Source organism: Microcaecilia unicolor, chromosome 11, assembly GCF_901765095.1.
Source record: "Microcaecilia unicolor chromosome 11, aMicUni1.1, whole genome shotgun sequence".
NCBI lineage: Eukaryota > Metazoa > Chordata > Amphibia > Gymnophiona > Siphonopidae > Microcaecilia > Microcaecilia unicolor.
The window spans coordinates 166,635,625-166,661,837 of NC_044041.1; the positions used below are offsets into that span (position 1 = coordinate 166,635,625).

The following is a 26,213-nucleotide window of genomic DNA, read 5'->3' on the forward strand; positions in this document are numbered from 1 at the left end:
CCCGGCCGGCACCTCACCTGACCCAACATTTCAAAAAAAATCTTCAAGCGGCGATGCCTGCGTCTGACTAGAAGAAGAAAAACCGCTTCGCGGTTCGTCCATTGGCCGGCCTTCCCTCATGTCCCACCCTTGCGGAAGTTACATCAGAGGGCGGGACATGAGGGAAGGCCGGCCAATGGACAAACTGCGAAGCGGTTTTTCTTCTTCTAATCAGACGCAGGCATCGCCGCTTGAAGATTTTTTTTTTAATGTTGGGTCAGGTGAGGTGCCGGCCGGGTCGGGTGGTAGAAGAGGGTCGTTTGGCGGGGAGGGGGGGGGGCTCGGACGGGAGGGGGGCTCAGGTGCCTGGAGGGGGAGCAGGGAAACGAGTCTCGTGCTGAACAAGGGTGGAGGGCATGGGGGACGGGGGGGGGGGGTTACTGGACATGGGTAGATGGCAGGGGAGGGGGGGGGGTTGGACATAGGTGGATGGCAGTTGGCAGGGGGGACAGGAGGGTCGCTGGACATGGGTGGATGGCAGGGGAGGGGGGTTTGGACATAGGTGGATGGCAGTTGGCAGGGGAGGGGGGCAGGAGGGTCGCTGGGCATGGGTGGATGGCAGGGGAGGGGGTTTTCTGGACATATGTGGATGGCAGGGGGGATAGGAGGGTCGCTGGACATGGGTGCATGGAGGGGAGGGGGTTTCTGGACATAGGTGGATGGCAGGGGCGGGCAGGGAGGACAGGAGGTCACTGGACATGGGTGGATGGCAGGGGAGGGGGGTTTGGACATAGGTGGATGGCAGTTGGCAGGGGGGACAGGAGGGTCGCTGGACATGGGTGGATGGCAGGGGAGGGGGTTTCTGGACATGGGTGGATGGCAGGGGAGGGGGGTTTGGACATAGGTGGATGGCAGTTGGCAGGGGAGGGCAGGGGGGACAGGAGGGTCGCTGGACATGGGTGGATGGCAGGGGAGGGGGGTTTTTGGACATAGGTGGATTGCAGGGGCGGGCAGGGAGGACAGGAGAGTCACTGGACATGGGTGGATGGCCGGGGAGGGGGGGTTTGGACATAGGTGGATGGCAGTTGGCAGGGGAGGGCAGGGGGGACAGGAGGGTCGCTGGACATGGGTGCATGGAGGGGAGGGGGGTTTCTGGACATAGGTGGATGGCAGGGGCGGGCAGGGAGGACAGGAGGGTCACTGAACATGGGTGGATGGCAGAGGAGGGGGGTTTGGGCATATGTGGATGGCAGTTGGCAGGGGAGGGCAGGGGGGACAGGAGGGTCGCTGGACATGGGTGGATGGCAGGGGAGGGGAGTTTCTGGACATAGGTGGATGGCAGAGGGGACGGGGGGGTTGCTGGACATGGGTGCATGGAGGAGAGAGAAGAAATGCTGGACATGGATGGAGGCGAGGGAAGAGTGAGGAAGGCGATGAGGTGAGGGAAAAGGAAGAGAGGAGAAAAAGTGCACATGGATATAGAAAATAGGCAGAAGCTGGATCCACTGGACAGTCAAGTCTGCAGAGGACCCAGCTTTTACTTACGGATGTAGGGCAAGAAATGAAGAAGAAAGGCGGAAAGTAAAGAAATAAATGGAAAGGAAGCCCTGGAAACGGAGTTAAGAGGACAGATAGCAGCACAATCGGATACTGAGCCAGCATGATCAGAAAAACGAAGTTACCAGGCAACAAAGGTAGAAAAATATTTTATTCAGGATTTATTAATTGGAATATGTCAGTTTTTGGAAATGGTGGGGGTTCCCTAGCGTTTACAAGCTGCCGTCATTTAAAGATAATTTTATGCACTGAGATATGTTGGGCATATTTTATTATTAAAAACAGTTTTGCTGGATTACATAAATTATACGACTTGGAAATTAAACAGTGTGATATGAATGATAAGAAGGGGATTCAATGAGGATTTGCACCACACCATTACGCTTGTGACGCAAAGAACATAACTGTTCAGATGGATGTGAGAATCAGTTAGATCTGATGAACCCCGAAAATAATTTGGAGTAAATCGTTGATGACTATAAAAATTTGTAAACCCTGCAGTGAATATATATGTTTGGGACGCTAATAGGATATTGGATGGAAGTTTAGTCCCCACATTTGTTCTATCTGGTGGGCTGTAATTTGAATAGTTTTTGGAAATGTGCATCTGTGATATTTTTCAAGTAAGTTTCAATTTTTGTAGTATTGCTGCATGCTGAGTCTGACTTCTTGAGGTAACTTTCCAGTTCAGTATTTTGCCTTCATGTGTTTTTCAGGTGTGATCAAGGAAGGTACAGTATTCTGCTAGCGTATAGTTTGCAGCCCTTTTTGTTTGTTTTTTTTTCACTAGGTTGTGCAGTGGTGTTTTAGAGCCCGGTGTAATTACAGTTGCCTTTCCACGCCACGCATAAGGTTGTAGCTCGTCCTGTCCTTGGAATTAGTGCTGTTTATGGTTTGTTAATGTTATGAGTGTGTTTTTGCACAAGTTTGTGTACAGTGTTTTGCAGTGGAGAGAGAGTGTGTTGGCCTTACTAAGGTGGCACCAAACATCAGAAAGGGTGTAGAGCCTAAATCATGACACACTACCTCTAAAAGGGTGATTTGTGGCTCTACATGAGAATTGTGGTATTATGATCCCTTGCTAGCTTCATATTGTTGACGGTCTGCATTTTCCGTATGGCTGGTATATTGGTGTATAAGGTATTAATTGTCTATTTTATTTTTACTTATTTTTTTTCTGTGTGTTGTCAGACAATTATGGATGACAGAGTCGGAGTCTTCTTGAGTCAGAGAGTTGTGGTATATATTTTAAAACAATTTTAATACCTTGGTGGTCTATATGTTTTTATATTGTACATTATATTTTACACATCACTTAATTTTATTGTATATCTTTTCATTTCATTTTTCTTTTATTGCATATATGGGTTACAGAGTAATAGGGGAATTTGAAAGTACTGAATCTTTTCTTAATATTTTTCCTTTATTCTCCTTTGTTATGAGAATTGGAACTACTAATTGTAGTGGACTTGAACTGAATAATTTCTGGGGAGGGGAGGTTTCATGATAGCATTGTGCTTATTATTTCAATCAGTTTTTTTGTACAAGTTTAGCTTCATTTGTCGTTATTTGAAATTTCATTATAAAATGTTCTAAAACTGGAATAATCGTATCAATGGGGTGGAGCTAAGGTGGGGGTGGGGCTACAGTGGGGCGGGGCTAGGATGGGGCCCCACCAAATTGGTCTGCATAGGGCCCCGCACTTGCTAAGACCGGCCCTGGGCAGGATGAAAAGTTAAATTGAATAATGCAGATTTTATTTTATTTTTTTTAACTGAGGGAGAGAAGCTTATCTGAACAGATGTCGCAAGCTCTTAAACTAAAATTGTTCCTTAACTTAGGGTCTTCCTTTTGTTTTTTATGATGACTTATGTCTAACTAAAATGAGTTCTAAGAAATAACAGGTGAAGCAGAGACTGCTAGTTAATTGAAGATTTCAAACTCTGTGCCTTTATCTTCCCCCCCCCCCCCCCCTCCCGCAGTTGTGTCAGAGCCAGAGAAAACAAAAAGTGACAAGGGGATCAATTTCCAGGGTAAGTAGTTTCCATTAGTTTGTATCTTTAAACCTGTTTCTATAGCACAGGCTACTTTAATGTAGGATTATATATGTAATGTTTTTATAACAACCTTTAATTTTTTATCTTTTCTCTCAAATCATGATGACAACCCATTGGCAGGGTTTGCTTTGCACTTGTGAGATGTTAACACATTTGAAATTTTTGCTGTCTTAATCCTACTAGAATACTGTGCTCCTCCAAGTGATACTGGTCCATGCCGTGCTGCCTTCCCACGCTGGTACTACAATATATCAACTCGCACCTGCACAATGTTTATATATGGAGGCTGCAAGGGAAACAAGAACAACCACCAGTCGGAAGAAGTATGCAAAGAGCGTTGTGTGGCACATTCAGGTAACTTAATTTGCACCTATTAGTCCAAAAGGAAATTAGCACCTTATTAGTATCTTGGCCGTTGCCTCAGAGATATACTTATTCATCTGAATGTACAATGTCTTAAAGTATTAACATTTTTGTACCTTTTTCATTCTGCCTAAAAATACAATTTAAAGGCATGAAAGAAGACACACGATCTTTAATATTGAAAGTGTAGAGTATATTCTGTAGTTCTGTGAACCAACTAGATATATTCAAAAAGTAAGAAGAAACCAAGAAATCTTGATTGCATAATTCACATCTTTGTAGCAAACTAGCTTCCTTTCCAAAAAATTGCCTTAAGGTTCCTTAAGTTACAGCCCACCCATTTCCAGTCATTAATTTGAAGTCAGGTTGTTTCTGTGGTTTAAAGCAAAGATCTAAACACAGAGCTCAACGTTGTCCTCATTGATGTAAGCTCTTTTTGAGCTGTTCGTTTCTTGTCATCTGAAGTACTTGACCTGGAAGGTCTTGTTTTTCTGGTGGCTGTTACTTCAGCTCACAGAGTTGGTGAACTTCAGGCCCTAGTGGCAGATCTTCTTGCACAGTTCATCATAATAGAATAGTTCTCTGCTTGCACCATAAATTCCTGCCAAAGGTAGTGTCAGAGCTCCAGCTGAACCAGTGAATTGTCCTTCCAATAATTTTTTTCCCAGACCTCATGCCTATCCTCGCGAAAGCACACTGCACACCTTGGATAGCAAGCAAGCATTGGCCTTTTACTTGGTGCGTCCACCCAGCTTTTTGTTTCTTTTGATCCCAACAGGATGGGGGTCCCTATCAGGAAATGCAGCATTTCCAGTTGGCTAGCAGATGGCATTTCCTTTGCTTATGCTCAGGCTGTGCTCACTCTCGAGGGTCATGTCAAGGCTCATAATGTCAGAGCCATGGCTGTGTTGGTAGCCCGCTTGAGGTCGGCCTCCATTGAAGAAATTTGCAAGGCTGCAATATGGTCTTCAGTCCACACATTCACTCTGCACTACTGCCTTGAGCAGAATACCTGACGCAATAGTCATTTTGGGCAGACAGTTCTGCAGAATTTGTTTGGGGTCTAGAATCCAACTCTTCCCCCCCCCCCCAGGCCCATTTTGTTCCAGGCTGCATTCACACAGTTGTATATAGTTTCAGGTTACTTACTATTTTGTCCTCGCCATTTTAAGGTCCAATTGACCTATGGTGGTTTTTGGTGAGAAAGCGAAGATACCTGTAGCAGGTATTCCGAGGACAGCAGGCCATTCATTCTCACATACCATCTCCCACCTTCCCTTGGAGTTTCCTTTTTTGGTATGCTATATTATTGTACTGATGATCTCGTGTTGTTGCGGCGGGCAGGAAGGCACTCGTGCATTTATTTAGTTATTAGGATTTATTTACCGCCTTTTTGAAAGAATTCAGTCAAGGCGGTTTACAGTGAGAATAAATCAAACAGACAATTACAGCAGTAAAAATATTCAAATAATAGAAAGTATGGCATAGTACACTACTTATAATGTCAACACAGTACATAATAGAACATTTTAATAGACAGCTTAGGGTGTAAGCAAAGAAGGAGCACATAGATAAGAGAGTAAGAAGAAAGTTGCACATGAGGTCAGAGAGATGATAAAATGTTATCATAGCTAGGTTAGAAGTGGATAAACATGTCCTGCTGCAGCATGTGCAACCTATGTCACTCCTGGGTGTGAGTGAGACTAACCAGTTAGTTACTTCTTCCTTTAAAGGCCTGGTTGAAGAGCCAAGCTTTCACCTGCTTCCTGAAGTAGAGATTCTTGTGTTAAGCGCAGGCTTTCAAGGAGTTCATTCCAGTGTAGGGGCTACTCCGGAGAAGGCTCTCTTGCGGGGTATCACATCGTGTAATGTCTTTTGGAGAGGGTGTGGTTAGGGATACCCCTTGGAAGGACCTTGGAGGTAGAGGGTCATTCTGTTCAAGTACTTGGGGCCATTTCCTTTAAGGGCCTTGAAGATCAGACCGTTTTAAATTTAGCCCTGTATTGTACTGGTAGCCAGTGAAGTTTTTACAAAAATGGTGTGATGTGTTCACGTCGCTTGCAACCTTTCATAGAGTTTTAAATACATTTCATTACCATCTAAGAAGGAAACACTAAATAAATCATACAATACACTATATAAACTGAAAGATGCTATTATATTAGGCCAATATCCTTAATACTGTAGCAAGTTTTAAATTATTGAAAAACTCAAAAACACTAAGATGGAGTCAGCAGTCCAGCAGTGAGAGAGGGGTGCTAGCCAGTCTTTTGCGTTTGAGTATCACATGTATGATTATCTCCCAGTTGGTGAGATGTCATATGTGTGTGCCCGATGCAAAGAGCTCCTAGCTCTCAGGGAACGTGTCCATTCTCTTGAGGCTAGAGTAGCAGACTTGGTGGAGCTGAGGGAGACAGAGAGGTACATAGAGGAGACCTACAGGGATGTTGTAGAGAAGTCCCACTTCCAGTCTGGTAGCCCCCTGTGCTATCTTAGAGGAGGGTGGTCTCCTAGAAGGATTGAAATTCCATATGTAAAGGGGAAAAGGATAGTGATAGGAGTGTACTACCGACCGCCTGGCCAGGATGAACAGACGGATGCAGAAGTGTTAAAGGAAATTAGGGATGCAAACAAACTGGGCAACACAATAATAATGGGTGATTTCAATTATCCCGATATTGACTGAGTAAATGTAACATCGGGGCACGCTAGGGAGGTAAAATTCCTTGATGAAATCAAGGACAGCTTTATGGAGCAAGCTGGTACAGGAGCCGACGAGAGAAGGAAAAATTCTAGACCTAGTCCTTAGTGGAGCACATGATATGGTGCGGGAGGTAATGGTGCTAGGGCCGCTTGATAACAGTGATCATAATATGATCGGATTTGATATTAGCTTTGAAGTAAGTATACATAGGAAATCAAATACATTAACATTTAACTTTTAAAAAAGGAGACTATGATAAAATGACAACAGTGAAAAAAAAACTTAAGAGGAGTGACTGCGAGGGTCAAAAATTTACATCAGGCGTGGATGCTGTTCAAAAACACCATCCTGGAAGCCCAGGCCAAATATATTCCACGTATTCCTTAATTTCAGGGTTGGCCCAGCAACTTGTCCTTTCAACATCTCAACCAGTGCCCCTCACTCAACATCCAACCCTTCTCATACAGGAGGAGGACCTCATATTCCCAATGTAAACAATTTTTCCGGCAGCATGGAAATTGAGCAGCAGATGGTAAGCTTCCTTTTTCTAAACACAAATTTTGGCATCCAGTTGACTTCCACAAATATCAACACAAGTGGAACTGATTTGTACAATGAGCTGGGGCTCAGACATTATTTCCCATTATTAGGATAGTGCTTGATGGTACTGGACAGTCTCCTCTATATTTGTCAGAATTGGGGCTAAAGATATCTTCAATCCACATTTCATCAGCCATAGATGAATATCATGAACCTATTGACTGAAAATTCTTTAAATACATCCTGATGTTTTGAAGTTTAAGGACCGTCTTAAACACAACCACCCTTAAAGCCTACAAGATTCTGGACCACAGGCAGACCACTGGTTGATAATTCTTCCATGGTGGCCCAGAGCCTGGACCCTATAGGGAAGACCACTGGTTGATAATTTCTTCCACGGTGTGCCAAAGCCTAGACCCTATAGACATTTGCTCTGTGTACTGGTCTGAATTTGGGCCAGTGGGGCAGGGGTAAGCTCTTCCTCCACCCCTTCTTCCTTGTCCTGGGGCTCTTTTAAAACTTGGAAAAAAAAAGCATGACTGGTACTCTTTCTTGCATGGCAGGGAATACAGTTTAAACAAAAAGAGGAATTGGGGGTCAGAATGGCAGATTGAGACACAGTAGTCTGGCCCGGCCTTGCTCTGGCAAAGCAGCAGGCCTGTTTTATTTGGACCCAGGGCATCTGATTCTGCCTCTTTAAAGGCTGGGGAAAGCCATGACTGCAGTTATACCAATATAGGCCTGCTTGGAGCTTCTGTCATGCCAGCCAGCGCCGTTAGGTATGCAGGTCCTGACACAGAAGCATGGCGGCCAATTTCTTTTGCTGGGCATTTGTTATGGGGATGACAGTGTTACACAGGGAAAACTGCAGGAAATGCCCAGGTCTCTCCCCAAGGAGCGAGAGAATCTCCATTCTTGCCATAGCAGAACTTTGGCAGGAGTCGCAGCCATTTTGTTCCTGTACTGCGTTCTAGATGTGCACTTTAAGGTAAGTAGGTTTCTTCTGCCAGGGGGATGAGGTGTTGGCCAGGGCCGCCGAGAGACTGAGCTAGGCCAAGACCGCCCCTCCCCCCCAATCGCTACTATTGTCACCTCCCTCTCCTGCTCCCAGGCCACTGGCACCGCAATCCCCAGCCCCGTCGACAGCCTCCCTCTGTCTGCCACCGGGCCCCCTGCATTAAAAAAAAAAAATCTCTGCAGTGCCAGCAAGCAGCGCCTCACCTCCGTGTGAAAGCAGCAGATCGCCTCCCTTCCGGCCCTCCCTCACTATGCCCCGCCCTCATGGAAACAGGAAGTTATTTCAAACGAGGGTGGGACACAGTGAGGGAAGGCCTGAAGTAATCCACTGCACTGCCAACTAGAGACTCTACCTTTTCCAAATGCAGGGGGGGCTAGTGGCAGAGAGAAGGGGCAGGCAGGTGGAGACTGTGGCCTGGGAGCACCGGGCCCCCCTTGGAGGCTCGGGGAATTTTGTCCCCCCTGCCCCCCTCTCGGCGGACCTGCAGGGGGCCCCTCCATTCTGAGGGTATTGTAGTTGCAAGGGGAGCATATTGGCCCCATTAGGGTTGCAGTTTTTTACCCTTCTGTCCGTCTTAGGTGGACATTCGGGGCTCCAGGACTCCAGTGACCTTTAGTCTTCAGGCCTTCTGTCAAAGCGGCTACAGTTCCTAGGAAATGACAGCAGCTGCTGACCTGTCTTGAGTTCGCATCTTCCATGGTGGGGAATGTTGGGGGAGGACAAGTAAGTTATAATATAATATTTCTCCCCAGACAGATTCTCCTCCAGGGGTTTCTTTCCAGAGGCTGGAGAGGTCTCTCCTGACAAGGACTCTGCGTCCCTGATGGGGCACACTTGTTTTGTTGAGGAGCTGCCCTCCCTCATAGATCACTGCTAGCAATCCTTGTGATTCCTTCAGTGGTATTAGAGTCCGCCTCAATGGGGGACCCTATTTTGGAAGCCTGAAGGGGCTTCCAAAGGTTTTTCTCCTCCTCACGGCTCTGGTGCTGTGGGAGGCCACAAACCTGGTTTTCAAGGAGATGAGATTTGATGAACAAGTTTTCATCCCCTTTCTCGGGGTGACCTGCAGAGGTGGTTCACAGTCCCTAAGTTAGACGCTCTGGTAATGATGGTAGTCAACCAAGAAAACTTCCATTCCAGTGGAGGGCCATATAGCCCTTAAGGAAGCCCACAACCATAAGGAGGAGTTGCTTCTTAAGCACCTCTTCATCAATGGGGTTACAGACAGAGGTCTGTAGTGGTGGCTCAGGTTTTCTGTGTTGGATCCAACAGCTTCCTCCATTTGCTGGATGTGACCATTTGGAGTCAAGGGCATCCTTTGTGGCAAACACATTGTATGTCACAGTACTATATTGGGGATAATAAACTCTGACGATTTCCCTGTAACTTAATCAAATATTAAAGGAAATGCCTAAACTTTAAATTATAATATAATATCTAAATGTAAAGGTGCTCAGAATTTTTGAACTATTTCAGCCATGGGCTGTATTTCAATTTATCTTCTATTTATAATTTACCTTTGTCCAAGGTGGAGTAAAACATATACATACATAATAAAAACAACCACATAACACATCAAAACTATAAACAGGCTCAGTCCAAGCACAACTTATTCATCCATCCATCCACATTATATCAGTAAGTATCGCAACAAATTGTGAAAAACCTGGTCAACATATTGTATGATCACATTTGCATTAGTTCATTCTCACATGATAGTTCATTGATAGCTGTAACTTAGAAATTGGTCAGTTGATGCCTTTTCTAAGGTGCACCATAGCAAACTCCCTTTCCATGGCCATCTGCTCTTGGATCTGGAGCAGGTTAAGCACCTGGGGGAAGCCAGACCTCAGTGACTCTTAGAAGACAGAGCATGGTCCTTTAGAGCAGCTGTGAGAGGATTTCTCGTAGAGACCGGGGGCTGTTCAATAAGAAGAGTTCCTTTCATAACTTATAAGGTGCACAGATGCCAGCTCGGGGGGGGGGGGGGGGGGTGTTTAAGAAGGCCAGGTAGCTCACACACCTTCCTCTGTTAGTGTGTTAGTGCTATCAGAGGGACCAAGGACTCCCAATGACATTCAGCCAGAAACCTTCCAGTTTCTAATTGCATAAAACAGGAGAAAATCTGACTGTCATGTTAGTGAGGACACATGAGCCCTTGGGCCGCTGCTGAGGAGCGGCAGTGGCAGGAGAATCCCCCCCAAAACAAGAGACAAGGCAGAACACAGACAGTCTGATACAACCAGGACTGGAGCAGCCGGACTGAAAGTGCAACTGAAGTAGAGCAAGCTGGAACAGGCAGGGCAAGACACAGTAGAGGCTTCCAGGAAACCAAACGGAGTCTTAGGCGGGCAGCAAGCAGTAGAAGTAAACCAGGAAACACACCGAGTCTTGGGCAGGCAGCAAGCCAGAGAACTAATCAGGATACCAGCAGAAATCAGGGCAGGCAGCGAGCAGAGAGTAGTCAGGATACCAGCAGAAGTCAGGGCAGGCAGCGAGCAGAGAGTAGTCAGGATACCAGCAGAAGTCAGGGCAGGCAGAGAGTAGTCAGGATACCAGCAGAACTCAGGGCAGGCAGCGAGCAGGAGAAGTAAACCAGGGAAACAAGCAGGGCCGGTCCACCACAGGATAAGGAGAGCAGGAAGCACTGCAACAACTCTCACCGACGAGAAGCTCATCAGATGACCTCTGTTGCCAAAGCAAAGTAGAAAGTATCCAGGTGGTTCATAAAGGCAACCGACAAGGGAGTCCACCAGGTAAGGGTGCTGCTAAGTTCCAAAAAGTCCCAAGACAATCTGGAAGGCTGGAAGATCCGGACCGGACCGACTTCTGGATCATGGGAAACAGCAAACAGACAGTCCATCGCAGCCACCAGGTCTAACCACCAGGTGGCGAGATGAATGAGAGCATGAAACAGGGGCACAACCGTGACACTGACTTACTTGAAATCGCCTCTGGCTGTATACTAAGAACCACCCTACTATGGAAGACTTGCAGGTAAAGTGAATATGGGAGAGCTTAGAATTTACCCACTCTCTGGTAAGGGTAAGAATAAAACAAGCCATACTAGGTCGGAGCAAAGTCCAGCATCCTGTTTCCAATAGAGGTCACACGTACCTTGTAGGATCCCACAAAGTAGACAGTTTCCATGCTGCTTTCCCCAGATCTACTTTAACAGTAATGAACTTTCCCTCAAAGAATTTGTCCAAACATTTTTTAAATCCAGCTATGCTAACAGCTTTGACATATCTGCCGTCATTTACTATGTTACTATATCCTTATTGTGTGTGTTATATTTGGTCATTATACTATTGTTAACAAAACTAAGTTTTATGTGCTATATACTGCCTTGTGAATCTCTTCATAAAGGTGGTTAAGAAATCCCAATAAATATCCTGTGATCCGAAATTTCCTTAGTCTCAGCAGCAGATGAATCCAGGAACTGGTGGGTTGTATCTGTCTACCAGCAGGTGGAGATAGAGAACACTAAAAACAGGCATAGACCCCCTGTGTATCAATCCTTCTACCTTTAGTATATCTGTATCTTCAGCAGGTGGTGGACAGAGCTTGCCAGCTCCTGGATTCTATGCTGAGGGGGCTCCTGGGGTTTCCAGTTGAGCTGGGGTGCCCACTTTAGAGGCATACTTGTGGGACAGGTCCCTGCCTTACCCGTTTCTCCCCTTCTCCCAGTGGGTTTTCAGTGCTGTTTCTTCTGTGGCTTTCTGTGCTCTTAGCTCACAGTAAAAAAAAAAAAAACCTTCTGACCCACAGACAGCACGTTTCCAGACCTGAGCTCCTTTGACCAGGTGCTGGAGCGCTGGGACGCCGTCTGCAGCTCCTCCAGGGCCGTACCTCACTTCCCCTGTGGCTGGGTGAGTGTTGCAGCTTCCTCAATTTGTGCCCTTTCTCCCCGAGTCAGCGCTAGCGCTGTATGGCAGCTGAGACAGCAAAACGCTGCCCTCGTTGTGGTAAGAGGCGCAGCGTAGCGGGACTATGTAGCACAGGCTGCCTGGAGGAATGGGGGCCTGCAAGTTGGATGGTGGCCTCAGAGGGGGTTTCCCGCGCTCCGCTACTCGGCGTGGACGCCATCTTGGATTCACCGGGGGACGTTGTTAGTGTGGTCCTGGAGCGGAGGAGAGCGCAGTAACGGCGAAAACGCAGACAGAGGGCAGTCAGAGGTCTCGGGGTTCGGAGCTACAGAGGTTTTGGCTTCTCAGGGACAGGGTGTCCCGTTTTCCCCTGAGTTTATTTTATTGATGCATCTTGCATTTCTGATGAGAAGATCCGCCCCGATTCCCTGTCGCTCTCCCTGCCACAGCCTTTCCCTTCAGAGCAGCTGGGTCAGATTGGTCCCTAGGTGGTGGCAGGTACATCTTCATCTTTTCCTGCGGAACCGCCGGCCTTGAAGCGCAGGCGGGTGGCTTCCTTGTCTGAGACAGGTTCTGTCGCCTCCCATTTTCCCCAGCCATCCCTTTTAGAGGGAGCAGGAGGTTCCTCTAGAGCCACGCAGAATTCGGACCTGGGGGAACTTGGTCAGGAGGAGCAGGATGATACTAAGGCAGTTTGGATTTTTTTCAGAGACGAACTGATCTCTCTCATTTCTGAGTCCTTGCAGGTGTTAAATTGAAGATGTGGAGGAAGTAACTGCTGCTGCAGTGAATGTCAAGATGGCTAGCACCAAAAGGCCGCCTTGAGCCTTCCCGGTACATGAGGCTATTCAGGAGCTTATTACTGATCAGTGGTCAGAGCCGGAAGGGGCTCTGAAGGTTGCCCGCACTATGGCTCGCCTCTACCCGGTGGTTGAGTCTCATCTCAGTCTCTTTGCCTTTCCTAAGGTGGATTCGCTGGTGGTGGCGGTCACCAAGAAGACCACTCTTCCTGTTGAGGGTGGGGTGGCCCTCAACAATATCCAAGATCGCCGTTTGGAGGCATCTTTGAAACGCTCCTTTGAAGTTGCTGCCTTGGCTCTGCGGGCTTCTATTTCTACTTCCTATGCGGCGAGGCCTTGCCTTTCTTGGCTCCAACATGCGGTGCAGCAGGAGGAAGTTTCGAGTCCCTTGGCTGAAGTGGCTCCTCGAATGGAGTCCGGGCTTGCTTATTTAGCTGATACCCTCTATGATTTGGTTCGAGCCTCTGCTAAACAGATGGCCCTAGTGGTTTCTGCTAGGCATCTATTATGGCTACAACATTGGGCAGCTGATATGGCTTCGAAGCAGCATCTCACGAAATTGCCATTTCATGGTAAATTACTGTTCGGTGAGGACTTGGAGAAAATTGTTAAAGAATTGGGTGATTCAAAGACACAGCGACTCCCGGAGGACAGGCCCAAATCCGGGTCCAGAATGCCCTCAGCCAGACTGAGATTTTGTGATGCTCAACGGTATCGCCCGGGCCAGGCGTCGGCTCCATTTCAGCGTTCCTGGTTTCAACAGCATTCTTTTTGTGCAGACAAAAAGCCCTCTAATCAGGCACAGAGGCAAGGAGGCCCCAGCCTTGGTACCCAATGATGGGATGCCGGTCCATTCTTCCGTTCATTGCATAGGGGGCTGTCTGGCTCTGTTTCTGGAGGAGTGGGCCAAAATTACAACAGACCTGTGGGTCCTCGACCTAATCAAGCACAGCTACAAGTTGGAGTTGGAGACACCTTTTTGGAGTCCCACTGTGCGGCGGTTTCCGACACATTGTGCGCTCTGTTGCAGCTAGGGGCGGTGGTTCCCGTGCCCTGTCCGAACTTCGAGGGGGTCACTATTCCATTTACTTCATAGTTCCTCGCAAAGGGGGGTCTTTCCGACCGGTTCTAGACTTACGGAAAGTAAACGAGTCCCTGAGGGTGTGACACTTCTGCATGGAGATGGTGCACTCAGTGATAGCGGCGGTGCAGCCCGGGGAATTTCTGACCTCGCTAGATCTCAGAGGTATACCTCCATATTCCAATTTGGCCGCCGCATCAGAGCAGTTTGCAATTTTAGGCCAGCATTTTCAGTTCCGCGCCTTACCATTTGGTCTGGCCATGGCACCTCGCACATTCTCCAAGGTGGTGGTGGCCACCTTCTTGTGGAAAGAAAGGGTCAGAGTCCATCCTTGGACGATTGGCTCATTTGAGCAGACTCAGAATTGGAGAGTCCGCAAGCCACTTCTCGAGTGATAGAAGTTCTACAGTCTCTCGGCAGGGTTGTTAATTTTCCAAAGAGCCATTTGATCCCCTCGCAGTCTCTCGAGTATTTGGGAGTTTCCTTCAACACGGACCTGGGTTGCGTATTTCTTCCCGATGGCAGACACCTCAAGTTGCAGTCGCAGATTCGATGATTGTTCGGGCTTCCTCAGGCTTGGGATTATGTCCAGGTGCTGGGACTCATGGCAGCCACGTTGGGCGTGGTGGCGTGGGCAAGGGCTCACATGAGGCCCTTGCAACGTGCCTTACTCAGTCGATGGTCTCCGACTTCTCTGGAGTATCAGTGTCGATTTCCCTGGACCCCAGCTGCCAGGAAAAGCATGGATTGGTGGCTTTCCGAAGTTCATATCAGGTGGGGAATGCTGCTTGCCGCCTCAATGGATTCTAGTGACGACAGATGCCAGTCTCTCCGGCTGGAGGGCTCATTGTCTGCACCATTATGCACAGGGACTGTGGTAGACTGCGGAGTCCGATTGGGCCATCAATTGTTTGGAGCTGAAGGCTGTTCGGCTGGCTTTTCTAGCCTTTCGTAGGATCCTACAAGGGAGAGCAGTGCGAGTTCTGTCGTACACAGCAGTGGCCTACATCAATCGGCAAGGCGGCACGCAGAACAGAGTATTGGCCTATGAGGCAGAGGTCATTTTGACTTGGAGCAGCATCTTCTCCTGTTATTGGCGACACACATCGCAGGTCTGGACAATGAGCGAGCTGACTTACTCAGTCGCCATGCCCTAGATCCAGCAGAGTGGGAGTTGTCAACAGATGTGTTGTTTCATCAGATTTGCAGCAAGTGGGGAACACCAGGCTTCGATCTCATGGCATCCTGCTCCAATGCCAAAGTCGGTCGATTCTTGAGCAGAAGACGGGAGTATGGGTCCAAGGGGCTGGATGCCCTCTCACAGCCCTGGCCGACTTCCACACTTCTGTACGTGTTTCTTCCGTGGCCTTTGATAGGACGAGTTCTTCAATGGATACGCTTTCACTTGGGCCTAGTGATCCTAGTGACTCCAGGCTGGTCGCGTCGTCCATGGTATGCGGATTTGCGTAGGCTTCTGGTGGGGGAGCCATTTCGTCTTCCTCTCCTACCAGACCACCTTTATCAGGGACTGGTGGCTATGGAGGATCCTTGCCCCTTTGGTCTTACGGCCTGGCTCTTGAAAGGGCGAAGTTGAGGAAGAAAGGTTATCCTGATGAAGTTATAGCTACCTTGCTAAGGGCTCACAAGCAATCCACGACTACGGCCTACGCTCAGGTCTGGTGTACCTTTGAGGCATGGTGTTTGGCGCATGCGTGGTCACCGATGCGGGCTTCAGTTGCCCAGATGTTGGCTTTTTTGCAGGAGGGCCTTCAGAAAGGTTTAGCCTACAATTCTCTGCGGGTGCAAGTGGCAGTGCTAGCGTGTTTTCAAGGTCAGCAGGATCTTCGATTGCGGCTCACCCGGATGTAGTGTGATTCTTGTGAGGAGTGTTGAAACTTCATCCTCATAGTAACATAGTAACATAGTAGATGGCGGCAGAAAAAGACCTGCACGGTCCATCCAGTCTGCCCAACAAGATAACTCATATTTGCTGCTTTTTGTGTATACCCTACTTTGATTTGTACCTGTGCTCTTCAGGGCACAGACCGTATAAGTCTGCCCAGCACTATCCCCGCCTCCCAACCACCGGCTCCGGCACAGACCGCACAAGTCTGCCCAGCACCATCCCCACCTCCCAACCACCAGCCCCGCCTCCCAACCCCGGCTCCGGCACAGACCGTACAAGTCTGTCCAGCACTATCCCCGCCTCCCAATCACCAGTCCCACCACCGGCCCTCCGTTGCATGTCCCGTGTCCTACGTGGAGTTTGCGACTTGTTTTGCATGCTTTACAGTCAGCACCTTTTGAACCGCTTTGTCAGGCTTCGCAGAAAGATCTTACGCTTTAAAGCTGTTTGTTTGTTTTTTTTGTGGCCCTGGCGTCAGCGCGTAGGCTGTCAGAAATTCAGGTCCTGTTGTGCTGGGACCCTTTTTTTTTTTTTTTTTTTTTTTTTGCAGTTTTTGGAATCTGGTGTCATGGTTCGTACGGTGCAATCGTTTCTTCCTAAAATGGTGTCAGCTTTTCACTTGAATCAGCCTCGCTTTCTTCCCTCATTTTGGAAGGAGGACTGCCTGGAGTCTTTTTGTCAGCTGCACCTTCTAGATGTTCAGTGTGTACTTTTGCAATACTTGGAAATGTCGAACAAGTTTCGGTGCACTGATCACTTATTCGTACTATTTGCAGGTCCACGACAAGGCTTCCCGGCGTCTAAGGCCACGGTGGCACGCTGGCTGAAGGAAGCGATTGTTTCGGCTTACCTTTTGGCTGGGAAGTCTCCGCCTCAGGCTTTGAAAGCACATTCCACGCGGGATCAGGCGTCTTCCTGGGCAGAAACTTCGCTGTTTTCTGTTTTGGACATCTGTTGAGCAGCGATGTGGGCGTCGCATCTTTCCTTTGTGAAACATCGGCTCAATGTTGCGGCTCGAGAGGATGCGTGCTTTGGAGCGGCAGTTCTATCTCGGGGAGCTGACAATTTCCCGCCCAGTGTAGGGAGTGCTTGGGTACATCCCACCAGTTCCTGGATTCATCTGCTGCTGAGGCTAAGAAAGGAAAAATTAAGACATACCTGATAATTTTCTTTCCTTTAGTCGCAGCAGATGAATCCAGGATCCCTCCCTGTTGCAGTCTGTGGTCAATTTCAGCAAATTTTGCATTTGACAGTTCTATTTGTTGCTCCTTGTGAGTATTATTCACTCCGGTTGAGTGTATTTCTTTTATTGTGAGTTAAGTGGTGATTCTATTTTTTTCCTGCTTTGGAATTCTTTCTATACAAAAGGTAGAAGGACCAATACACAGGGGGTCTATGCCTGTTTAGTGTTCTCTATCTCCACCTGCTGGTAGACACATACAACCCACCAGTTCCTGGATTCATCTGCTGCGACTAAAGGAAAGAAAATTATCAGGTATGTCTTAATTTTTCCATGTCGCGAATTCCAGTTATCAAAAGTTATCCAACTGGCAGATGAACTGCTCAGTCTAGGAGAAGTGCAAATAGATGTTGCAAGGCACATTAGATCAGAGCTATAGCAGTATCGATCATCCATATCCAGCCCTTGGCGGTTGAGTAAATTTGTAGGGTTCCAACATAGTCTTTCATACTTAAAATCTCATTACTATTTGAACAAGCAGTTCTACAAAACGTATGACAGACTGACCCCTAGCATTACATTATTTGTACCTAGTTCATGCCATTCAAGTACAGTAGGTATTTTGATATTCTGTTAGGGGTCTGCAGTCCCAGTTGCCAAGATGATGGCTGTAGGCTAGAAAAACAAGTGGGAATCATTTGTTCCCCTAACTGGAGCCTGTGCATTGGGAGGAGGGATTTTAAGCCCACATGGGGTTACTAATTGCAAATTCCCCTGTTTCCGGGGCCCTCAATTATGAAACAGGTCTCGTATGATTTTTATTTCCATTTACTTTGGTTGACATACAGAGAAGTTAAATACTTTTCTAGCTGTTGGTGTTTGATTTTTACACCAGTTTTAGAGGTGGAGTAGGGTACTTCAAGTTTAGTGCACTTGCCTGCATTGGAAATAACTCCTTAAGTCTCCCATGTATTTGCACAATGTGTGCTGAATTTTTAATTAATTTATTTATTTTTAATGCACATGTCTTTCCATGCTAAATCATGTATTAAGTAGGGGAGTAAAATGCCTGCTAAAACAGGAGTAAAAACCCACGCTAACATCAGCTTTCTTTAACCAAATGACTGTCTTCCTGTGGCCTCAACTTTCTTTTGGAACTGGATCAGATACTGCCTGTATTACTATGTTTGTTTTCAGATGCAAAAGAAGGCTATGATCCTCTGCATACTACAACTCATCATTCAACAACAGGTACAGCTTTTTACTACTATCAATCATTTTTATAGTGCTACTAGACTTATGCAGCACTATACACATTATATGCAGGTACTCTGTCCCTAGAAGGCATTGGAGGATTAAGTGATGTGCCAAAGGTCACAAGGAACTGTAGTGAGAATCAAACCCAGGTTGCCAGGATCAAAGCCCACTGCACTAACCATTATGCCACTCCTCCACGCCTTGTTAATTTTATCAGAGGTGTGGCTCTTTTGGACTGCAGTTGCAAAAATTACAGGTGGAACCTTACAGATGAACTAGTTTGAGGTGTGAGATTTTTAGCTGATGAAGTGAACCCTGGTCTTTGAACACTCATGCCTTATTAAATTGGTTAGTTGATAAAATATTACCTGCTTCTGTCATTTGTGTTAAGTTGTTTCTGTGACATGCAAACAAATTGGCAATACAAGTGAGTGACATCTAGCTACATCTAGAGTAACATGATCTTCCTCTGATATAATTCTTTTGTGCACAGAATACCCCCCTTCCCAATACTGTACTGTTCCCTTAGATTTTTGCAGCCCAAATGCATAATCTACATTTTATAGCATTAATTCCAAATCCTAGTTGTGCTACATTCTTCAAGCTTCACAAGATTCCTCTCTCTATACAACCAAGCATCCTTCTATCTACCCAGTTGCAGATTTTTTTTTTAATTTACAAAAAAGTAAACTTCACAATAGCCATTCTGCAATATTCGTTACAAACTTTTGAAAACAGACTGGAACAAAGGACAGATTCCTGCCATACACCACTGGTAATATGTCTGTTCTTAGAGTGAACTCCATTTAACACTACCCTTGTTAACCTTCCACTCAACCAGCTCTTCCATAGCGTCCCACAGATCAATCCAGAGAGTTGTGGGTTATGTCCCTTTACCAGCAGGTGAAGATAGAGAACTTGAGGTTTACTATATGTGGTCATGTGCAGTCACCTTAACTTCAGTATTCTCTCTATCTAGCAGGTGGATGGTCATATCTGTGCAGCTCTGGATTGATTGGTCCTGGCCTGGTCCCCTGGGTCTAGTCGAGCTTATGGGGTCTGAGTTGTCCTGGGACTTGGGTGCCAGGTCCCTCCCTTCCTCCCCCATCAACCCCTCCTCTCTGCCTGACTGGGATTTGTGGTTCTCACTCTCCTGACTTTAAAAGGAGTCTGAGGTTTCTTTTGCTCCAGCATCTTCTCCTGCCTTAAAAAAAAAAAAAAATCTCAGTCTGAATTGTCCAGTGTGGCAAGCTCATGCTGGTTTGCAGTACCGGCTGAATGGTGTGAGGACTGACTTGGCATGCGACAGCAGTTCCCGAGGGGGTGAGTAGTGATTATCCTATCTGCGCCGGTGGGGGCAGAGCAAAAGTGGCTCCCAGTGTGGGAGCCACTGGGCTGCTGCAGTTTCCCGTGCTGGTGATCCACTGTATAGCCCAACTCCATATAGCGGTGTGCTCCTTCCCTCCTGGCTCGTTTTGTCGGGTGCAGGGCGGCAGTTGAGTGTGCGTGCGCACTTGAGGGCACCATCTTCCTTGCCACTCCATATAGTAATGCTGAAGCCCTTGCTTGCAATTCAGTCAGTTTTATATGTAGGCTTTTCAGAAATGTGACTGGGAAACTGGGGTGGATCATTCCCAGTTTCTTCATATTTGGTATTTAAGGGCTTCTGAGAAAGGAGGCCTGGGGCGGTTTGTAGACTCCTGTGGGAGTCCTTGGGTCTCCCACAGATTTGAGTCTCCCGCAACTTTCCAGGGGCGAGGTCAGAGACCCATTAGACCCCTGCAACTGTTCTGTGGCAGTGAGAACCTTAAGCTGCAGCTTGGAAAGTACTGGCTATCTGAAAGTCTTCTGATAGAGATGCCTGTGCTTCCCTGGGTGATTTACACTAAGAATGGACCCTCCTTGAGGAGGTTCAGGGGGTGTGTGTGTGTGGAGGAGTGGCCTAGTGGTTAGGGTGGTGGACTTTGGTCCTGAGGAACTGAGTTCGATTCCCACTTCAGGCACAGGCAGCTCCTTGTGACTCTGGGCAAGTCACTTAACCCTCCATTGCCCCATGTAAGACGCATTGAGCCTGCCATGAGTGGGAAAGTGTGGGGTACAAATGTAACAAAAATAAAATGAATGGAGAGGAGAAAGGGATCAGGATTAGGGATTCTACTCGAGGTTTATTCCTCTTTCCCTCTTCTCCTTTCTCAGAACATGGCAGTACAGTTTGTTTATTTAAGCGTAGGGCTGTTGACTCCATGTTTCTGTGAGAAATGTTACATTTTGAGGCTAGTGCAGGCCTCTCGGTTTCCATGGTAATCCTGCACCACGGTTGCCAGGTGGGCGGTTTTCCGCAACCCGCTGCGGGAAATTTTTTTCCGCTGCGAGTCACGGTTTTTTGGGCTATTTTTCTGGGTTTTTCTGCTGTTTTTTGTGTGGTTTTTTGGGCTGCGGAGGCGGGGTTGATGATGGCGGGGGCGGGATTGATGACTGCGGGGGCTTGAACTTTTTGGGTGGGTTTGGGGACCGGGTAACTGGCAACACTGTCCTGCACCCTTTGTGCTGCCCTGGTGTGGCAGCATTTGCTCTGTGTGTACTGTTTACATCAAACTAGTTTTATTCAGGAGGGTGGCTGGCCTTTCAGCCTGAAGGTTACAGGTTCAAGGCTGGTTTTATCCATCCTATTAGAAACTGGGGGCTCAGCTAGGTTTCCAGTGGGGCATATTTTGTTTCATTCTCTCTTGCTTCTTGCCTGGCCAAGCACTTCTTGCATGACTGGAACAGTTATCAGAACTCTGCTGTACTAAAGATTGCCCTTCTCTCTCTTTGCACACTGATACTGGCCACACCTTTTGCATACTAGCCTCAGCTACCCCGGTATCTGCAGCGTACCCAGTACCTCTAATTGCGTCTATGGTATTTTTGGCATTTTTTCATGGTACGGGGTACCTAAATTTCATGAGGAGTGGTCCATGAGCTACTTCAGTGTAGAGGTAGCTTAATAGTTGTTGCAATCAGCTGAGAGCACAGAGCTCTAGGGGTGCTGCTTCACAACCCACTTCAGCTTGCTATCTGTAGTGTGCAATGGTGCAACAGCCATACTCTGCTACGCCATCTGGCTCTGGTTGTCAGCCGCACTTGTTAGCTCCAATGCGCAGCAGTTATAGTGCACAGTCACACCAGCCAGTTCTTGTCCCTATCTGCAAGAAGTTAGCGCTGGCTTAGGCATCAGACTACTGATGTGGCTTCCAAGTCACATTTGGCAACCTGCCTTTTGGAAGTAATCTTGGGACTGGAGAAGATCTAGAGCAGTTGGGTAAAGACCTGAGGGACTTCCAAGTCTCGGAGATTGCCAAGGGACGAGTTTAATGATGATTTTTAATCATCATCTTGGTTTTGGCGTAGGGTTTGTGGGGCCAGGAAAACCACTTTCAGGGTTTCCACTTCCACTACAACAAACCACCTGGCAGCTGGTAGAATGAGCTCTGTTTCAGGTCTACCTATGCCTGTTGCATCTTCCAGTGATGGAGTCTCAGTTCAGTCCTCAGACAGGACTCCTGTGCTGGTTTCAGGAGGAGTGAACCAAGATTACCTCAGCTCAAATGTGTTTTAGTTTTTCTATTGCATGGTTACAACCTGGATTTCAGATGTTTCTTGGAGTCTACATGCAAGCTCAAACACTTGTCAGGTAATTCTTACCACCTTGCTAACGTTTCTTCCTTTAGGCACAGTTGAGTCTGTCCCCAGTTGCAATTGGGGAATGGGAAGTTGTTCCCTTTGCTTTGTAGTTCCAACCAGGGAACTTCCTTCTAGCTGAGTTTGGACGTCATAGAGTCTAGGGTGTTTACGGTTCAACTTTTACAGTGGGAACCTTGCAGTGTGTAATAGTTCTGTCTGATGGGGAGAATTTCTAGTCTCCCTGGACCTCAAGGAAACGTACTTTCTTACTTTCATATTCCCAGTGCTCCTTGCTGTAGGGGGATCTTAGCGATTTATGACCATCTCCTTGCTGTAGGGGGATCTTAGCAATTTATGACCATCTCATTCAGCCTTTCCACATTGCCAAAGACATTTTTGCAAGGTCATGGGGGTAGTGGCAGCTTTCCTTCATGAGGATGGATTGCAGGTTCATCCATACCTCGTGACTGGCTGATTTTGCAGCTCTCTCTATCAAGAAACTCTGCAAATTTCATCCAAGATACCTACTTGTCCTCAGTCCTTAGGATTGGTAATCAGTGTCACCAAGAGCCAGTTGTTTCCAGCACAAATCTTGGCTTATTGGGGAGTGCTGTTCCAGGCTTGGGAAGTTCTTTCTTGCTTTTGCCCCTCAGCAACAGCTGCCAAACCAAGTCAGGTTTTAGCTTCAAGTTATGGGCACAAGGTTTGCTTTCTTGGACATTCCCCCTTGGGCCTGATTCAGTGTCAGACCACTTCAGGGGTTCCTTCTCTGCTTTGATCCCCATCTCTATGGCTCCCTTCAAGCCAACTTAGTCTCAATGGGTGATTTCAACACAGTTTTCCGCTGATATTTCAGAAGTTCTCTCTCCCTGGAGGTGGCTATCTGCAGCTTGTAGGCTCTAGGGTGTGCCGTAGGTGGCAGCAACAGATTTCGGATCCCTTCCAGAAAGCAGACAGTCGACTGCCTCCTCACTTGCCAGATGTAGAGTCAGGCCAGCTTAGTTGCCAGTTTTCTTCTATGATTTGTTTCGGGTGTCAAATAAGCAGACGTTTTTGGCGGTCACAGCCTGTCATTTCATGTGGTTGCGCTGCTGGTGGTGAATGCAGCTTCTAACGGCGGCTGGTTCAGCTCCCTTTTCAGGGCAACTATTGTTTGAGGACTCATGACATTGGTGGAAGATCTGGGTGACTTATAGACTCGGTGTGTTCCTGAGGACATATTTACAAGTTCTTTTTGGTCGGGTCAGGCTTGCCCTTATCTTTACGACACCAAGCCTATCGTCCGGGGCAGCCTAGTTTTCTTTAGCAATCCAGTCCAGGCAGGTTCTCAGAACTCCCAACTTTATCCGTTTGAGATCCTCTGGGTTTCAACTGGTGACTGGTCTTTTCTGTCATCCCATTACACCTTTTTCTGCTTCTTGGATGTTCACCATATACTCCTATACTATTTGGAAGTGACCAGCGAGTTCCTTTGGTTAACTCTTTGCTTTTTGCTTTGCTTGGGACGATAAAAAGGTAATACCCTTTCCAAAGGCACGCTGGCTCGCCATTTTTAGATTGGCAGATGTGGGCATAGCGGTTTTGATGTCAGGAGGAGCAGACCTTTTGTAGAATAGGCGTCGGTGTGAAGCTGACGAGCTGTTCCGCATAAGCGCCATTTTATTCAAAATCCCTTTAGGGGAGCAGCTGCTCCCCTTGCACCCCACCTCTGCATAGTGGGACAGTGCCTGGGATGACCTACTGAGCAGAAGTGACTTCCTAGATAGCCTTATGCACTGCTAAAGACTGTAGTGGTCTTCTAGTGCTCACCATTTTAAGATTAGCAGATCCAGCAGTGGCAGGATCAGAAGCAGACATGTTCAGAACCTGGAGAGCCTTGGGTATATAGGAAGGTAGCGACTCCTTACAAAACACCCACACTGCGGTAGGATCATCAGATTCCTGACCTGCTGAGCAGAAATGCCTCCCAGCATACCCTCATGCTGTCCTCTGGCTGATCACAAGAAAGGGGATCTGGTTTCAAGAGCCGCAGTGGCCGTTGGTTGAGAGAGGCAGTTTCTTCAGCTGACCTCTGTATGGGACAGTCTCTCCCATTGCGGGTGGCAGCGCTTTCTTCCAGAGCGCAGTTGACTTCCTTTTCCGAGTCCTGTCTGGCTTCCGTGGCTGCCCTTTGCAGTTCAGCCACGTGGATGGCTTTTGCAGATCGCCCACTTGATCTGCTGTCCTTCCCTTACCAGACTTTGCAGGCTTGGCATGGCAGTGCTAGGCATTCCAGATTTGACGTGGCAGTTCATGTAACTGCGGCCTGTGGAGCATTGCTCCAGTCTGCTGAGGTTGTAGTACCCCACCCCACTTGAGAACTGCTTTGGTACATCCCACTGATTGATCTGGGGGACGCTATGGAAGGTAAAATTAGTCCTTACCTGATAATTTTCTTTCCATTAGTCCCAGCAGATCAATCCAGAGGCCCGCCCTTTGTTGTTCTGGGTTGAGTGTTTTCTTCTAGTTGCCTCAGTTTCATCAGATTCCTTCATTTGATTTTTGGCTAAAAAAAAAAAAAAAGGGCAAAACAAGACAAATCAAAACATAAAGGAAACCTTCTGTTACCCTCCCGCAGGAGCTTACATGGGCTTTATGCAGGCAGGAGAGGACTTCCTCTTTCGTCTTCCACTGCTTTAGTATCGACAATACTGAAGTTAAGGTGACTGCACATGACCACATATAGTGAACCTCTGACATTCTCTCTATCTCTCCACCTGTTGGTAGAGGGACATAACCCACAAGTCTCTGGATTGATCTGTTGGAACTAATGTAAAGAAAATTATCAGGTAAGGACTAATTTTACCTTACCCCAGGTACTGTTGCAGTAAAGGCTTTGTGCATTGATTAGCTAGTGCACAATTTTTTGGGTGTTCTGTGTGTAAATGGGTTTTGTATATGCTAACTGTAAGCAGAGCCTTGTCTAGACACTAGAGCATTACACATTTAAATCCCATAGTAATGAGGCTAATCATAATTCAGCACAGACGCAGAGAAGTGTGCAGGGATCAAAAGGCTGAACACATCTGGCAGCCATTGGTAAATGCACTTTTATTCAATTGGCTTAGCAGTCTCCATTTCTTTCACTTATTCCTAGGCTGGGCTGACTCTGTAGGGTCATGTCACGGTTCACAGTGTTAGTTCCATGGCTGCGTTGGTAGCCCACCTGAGGTCAGCCTCCATTCAAGAGATTTTGATCAGACAGTCCTGCAGAATTGGTTTGGTGTCTAAAATCCAACTACATCCTCCTAGGCCCATTTTTATTCTGCTCTAGGCTGCACTCTCACAAGGTTGTATGTAAGTTCAGGTTGATTGGTTTCTAGTAGTCCTTGCCATTGCAAGTCCTCTATTGTTCTTGGTGAACCTGGTAGCTGGGGATTCCCACTCATCCGTATCCTATGTCATGCTTGTCCTCTGAGAAAGTGAAGTTATTCACCTGTAGCAGGTGCTCTCTGAGGAGAGCAGGCCAAGAATTCTCACTGTGGGTCCTTTATGACTTGGGCAGGCGGGAAGGCACTTGTGTATATATGGTGTGGGCCTACCAAAAGCTTCTAGAAGTTTGGAATGCTGGGTAGCATCCGCAGCAGGGCTCCCTCGGGGGACATCACCCACTTGTGAGAATCCTTGTCCTGCTGTCCTCAGAACACCTGCTACAGGGGAATAACTTCATGGTTTTTAAAAAAATTTACATCTGCACTATACAGGGGGACATGCATCACTGTTTCTCTTTCTCTGGTTCCTAGTAGCTCAGTTTAATTTTTGTCTAACTATTTATTTGTATTTTTACTTTGTGGTTACTTATTTTATTCTTGGTGAGGGTCTATTTGTATTCTCTGTGTGAAAAAGGCATTGAATGATCTGTACTGATCTAGCCTATTTAGTTTTACCAGTATGTGTATTGATGTTCTGCATCTGTGGCTCTCAATTTTTTTCACTTCTCCCCCAAAAAGATCACATGACAAGAAGAGGTGGTGGTGGTGAATGGCTGTGCATTGGTCTGGGTCATTGCTGTCTGCCATGCTATTCATTTGAACCACGTGGCTGTATGGAAGTTGATGTAATTCAAATGACCATTCAAGACTTGGCCAGCAGAGAAGAGCACACCCCAGTGTGTAGTTGTACACCTCCTCTTGCCTTGCAAGTGGGTTTTGGGGGGGGGGGGGGGGGGGGCAAGGGGCAAACCAAGTTCAAGTGTTGCAA

At 47.3% G+C, this 26,213-nt stretch overlaps 1 protein-coding gene across 2 annotated transcripts in view; it reads left to right on the plus strand.

Moving 5' to 3' along the window:
- SPINT2 (serine peptidase inhibitor, Kunitz type 2) overlaps positions 1-26,213 on the plus strand; it is a 65,117-nt gene that overhangs the window by 33,360 nt on the left and 5,544 nt on the right. The window contains exons 4-6 of one of the 2 annotated variants that reach the window (XM_030217287.1): positions 3,516-3,569; positions 3,777-3,947; positions 18,252-18,305. In XM_030217287.1, coding sequence (XP_030073147.1) covers positions 3,516-3,569; positions 3,777-3,947; positions 18,252-18,305 — 279 coding nt within the window. The remainder of the gene's footprint in view (positions 1-3,515; positions 3,570-3,776; positions 3,948-18,251; positions 18,306-26,213) is intronic. The other variant, XM_030217288.1, reaches the window with a different exon arrangement.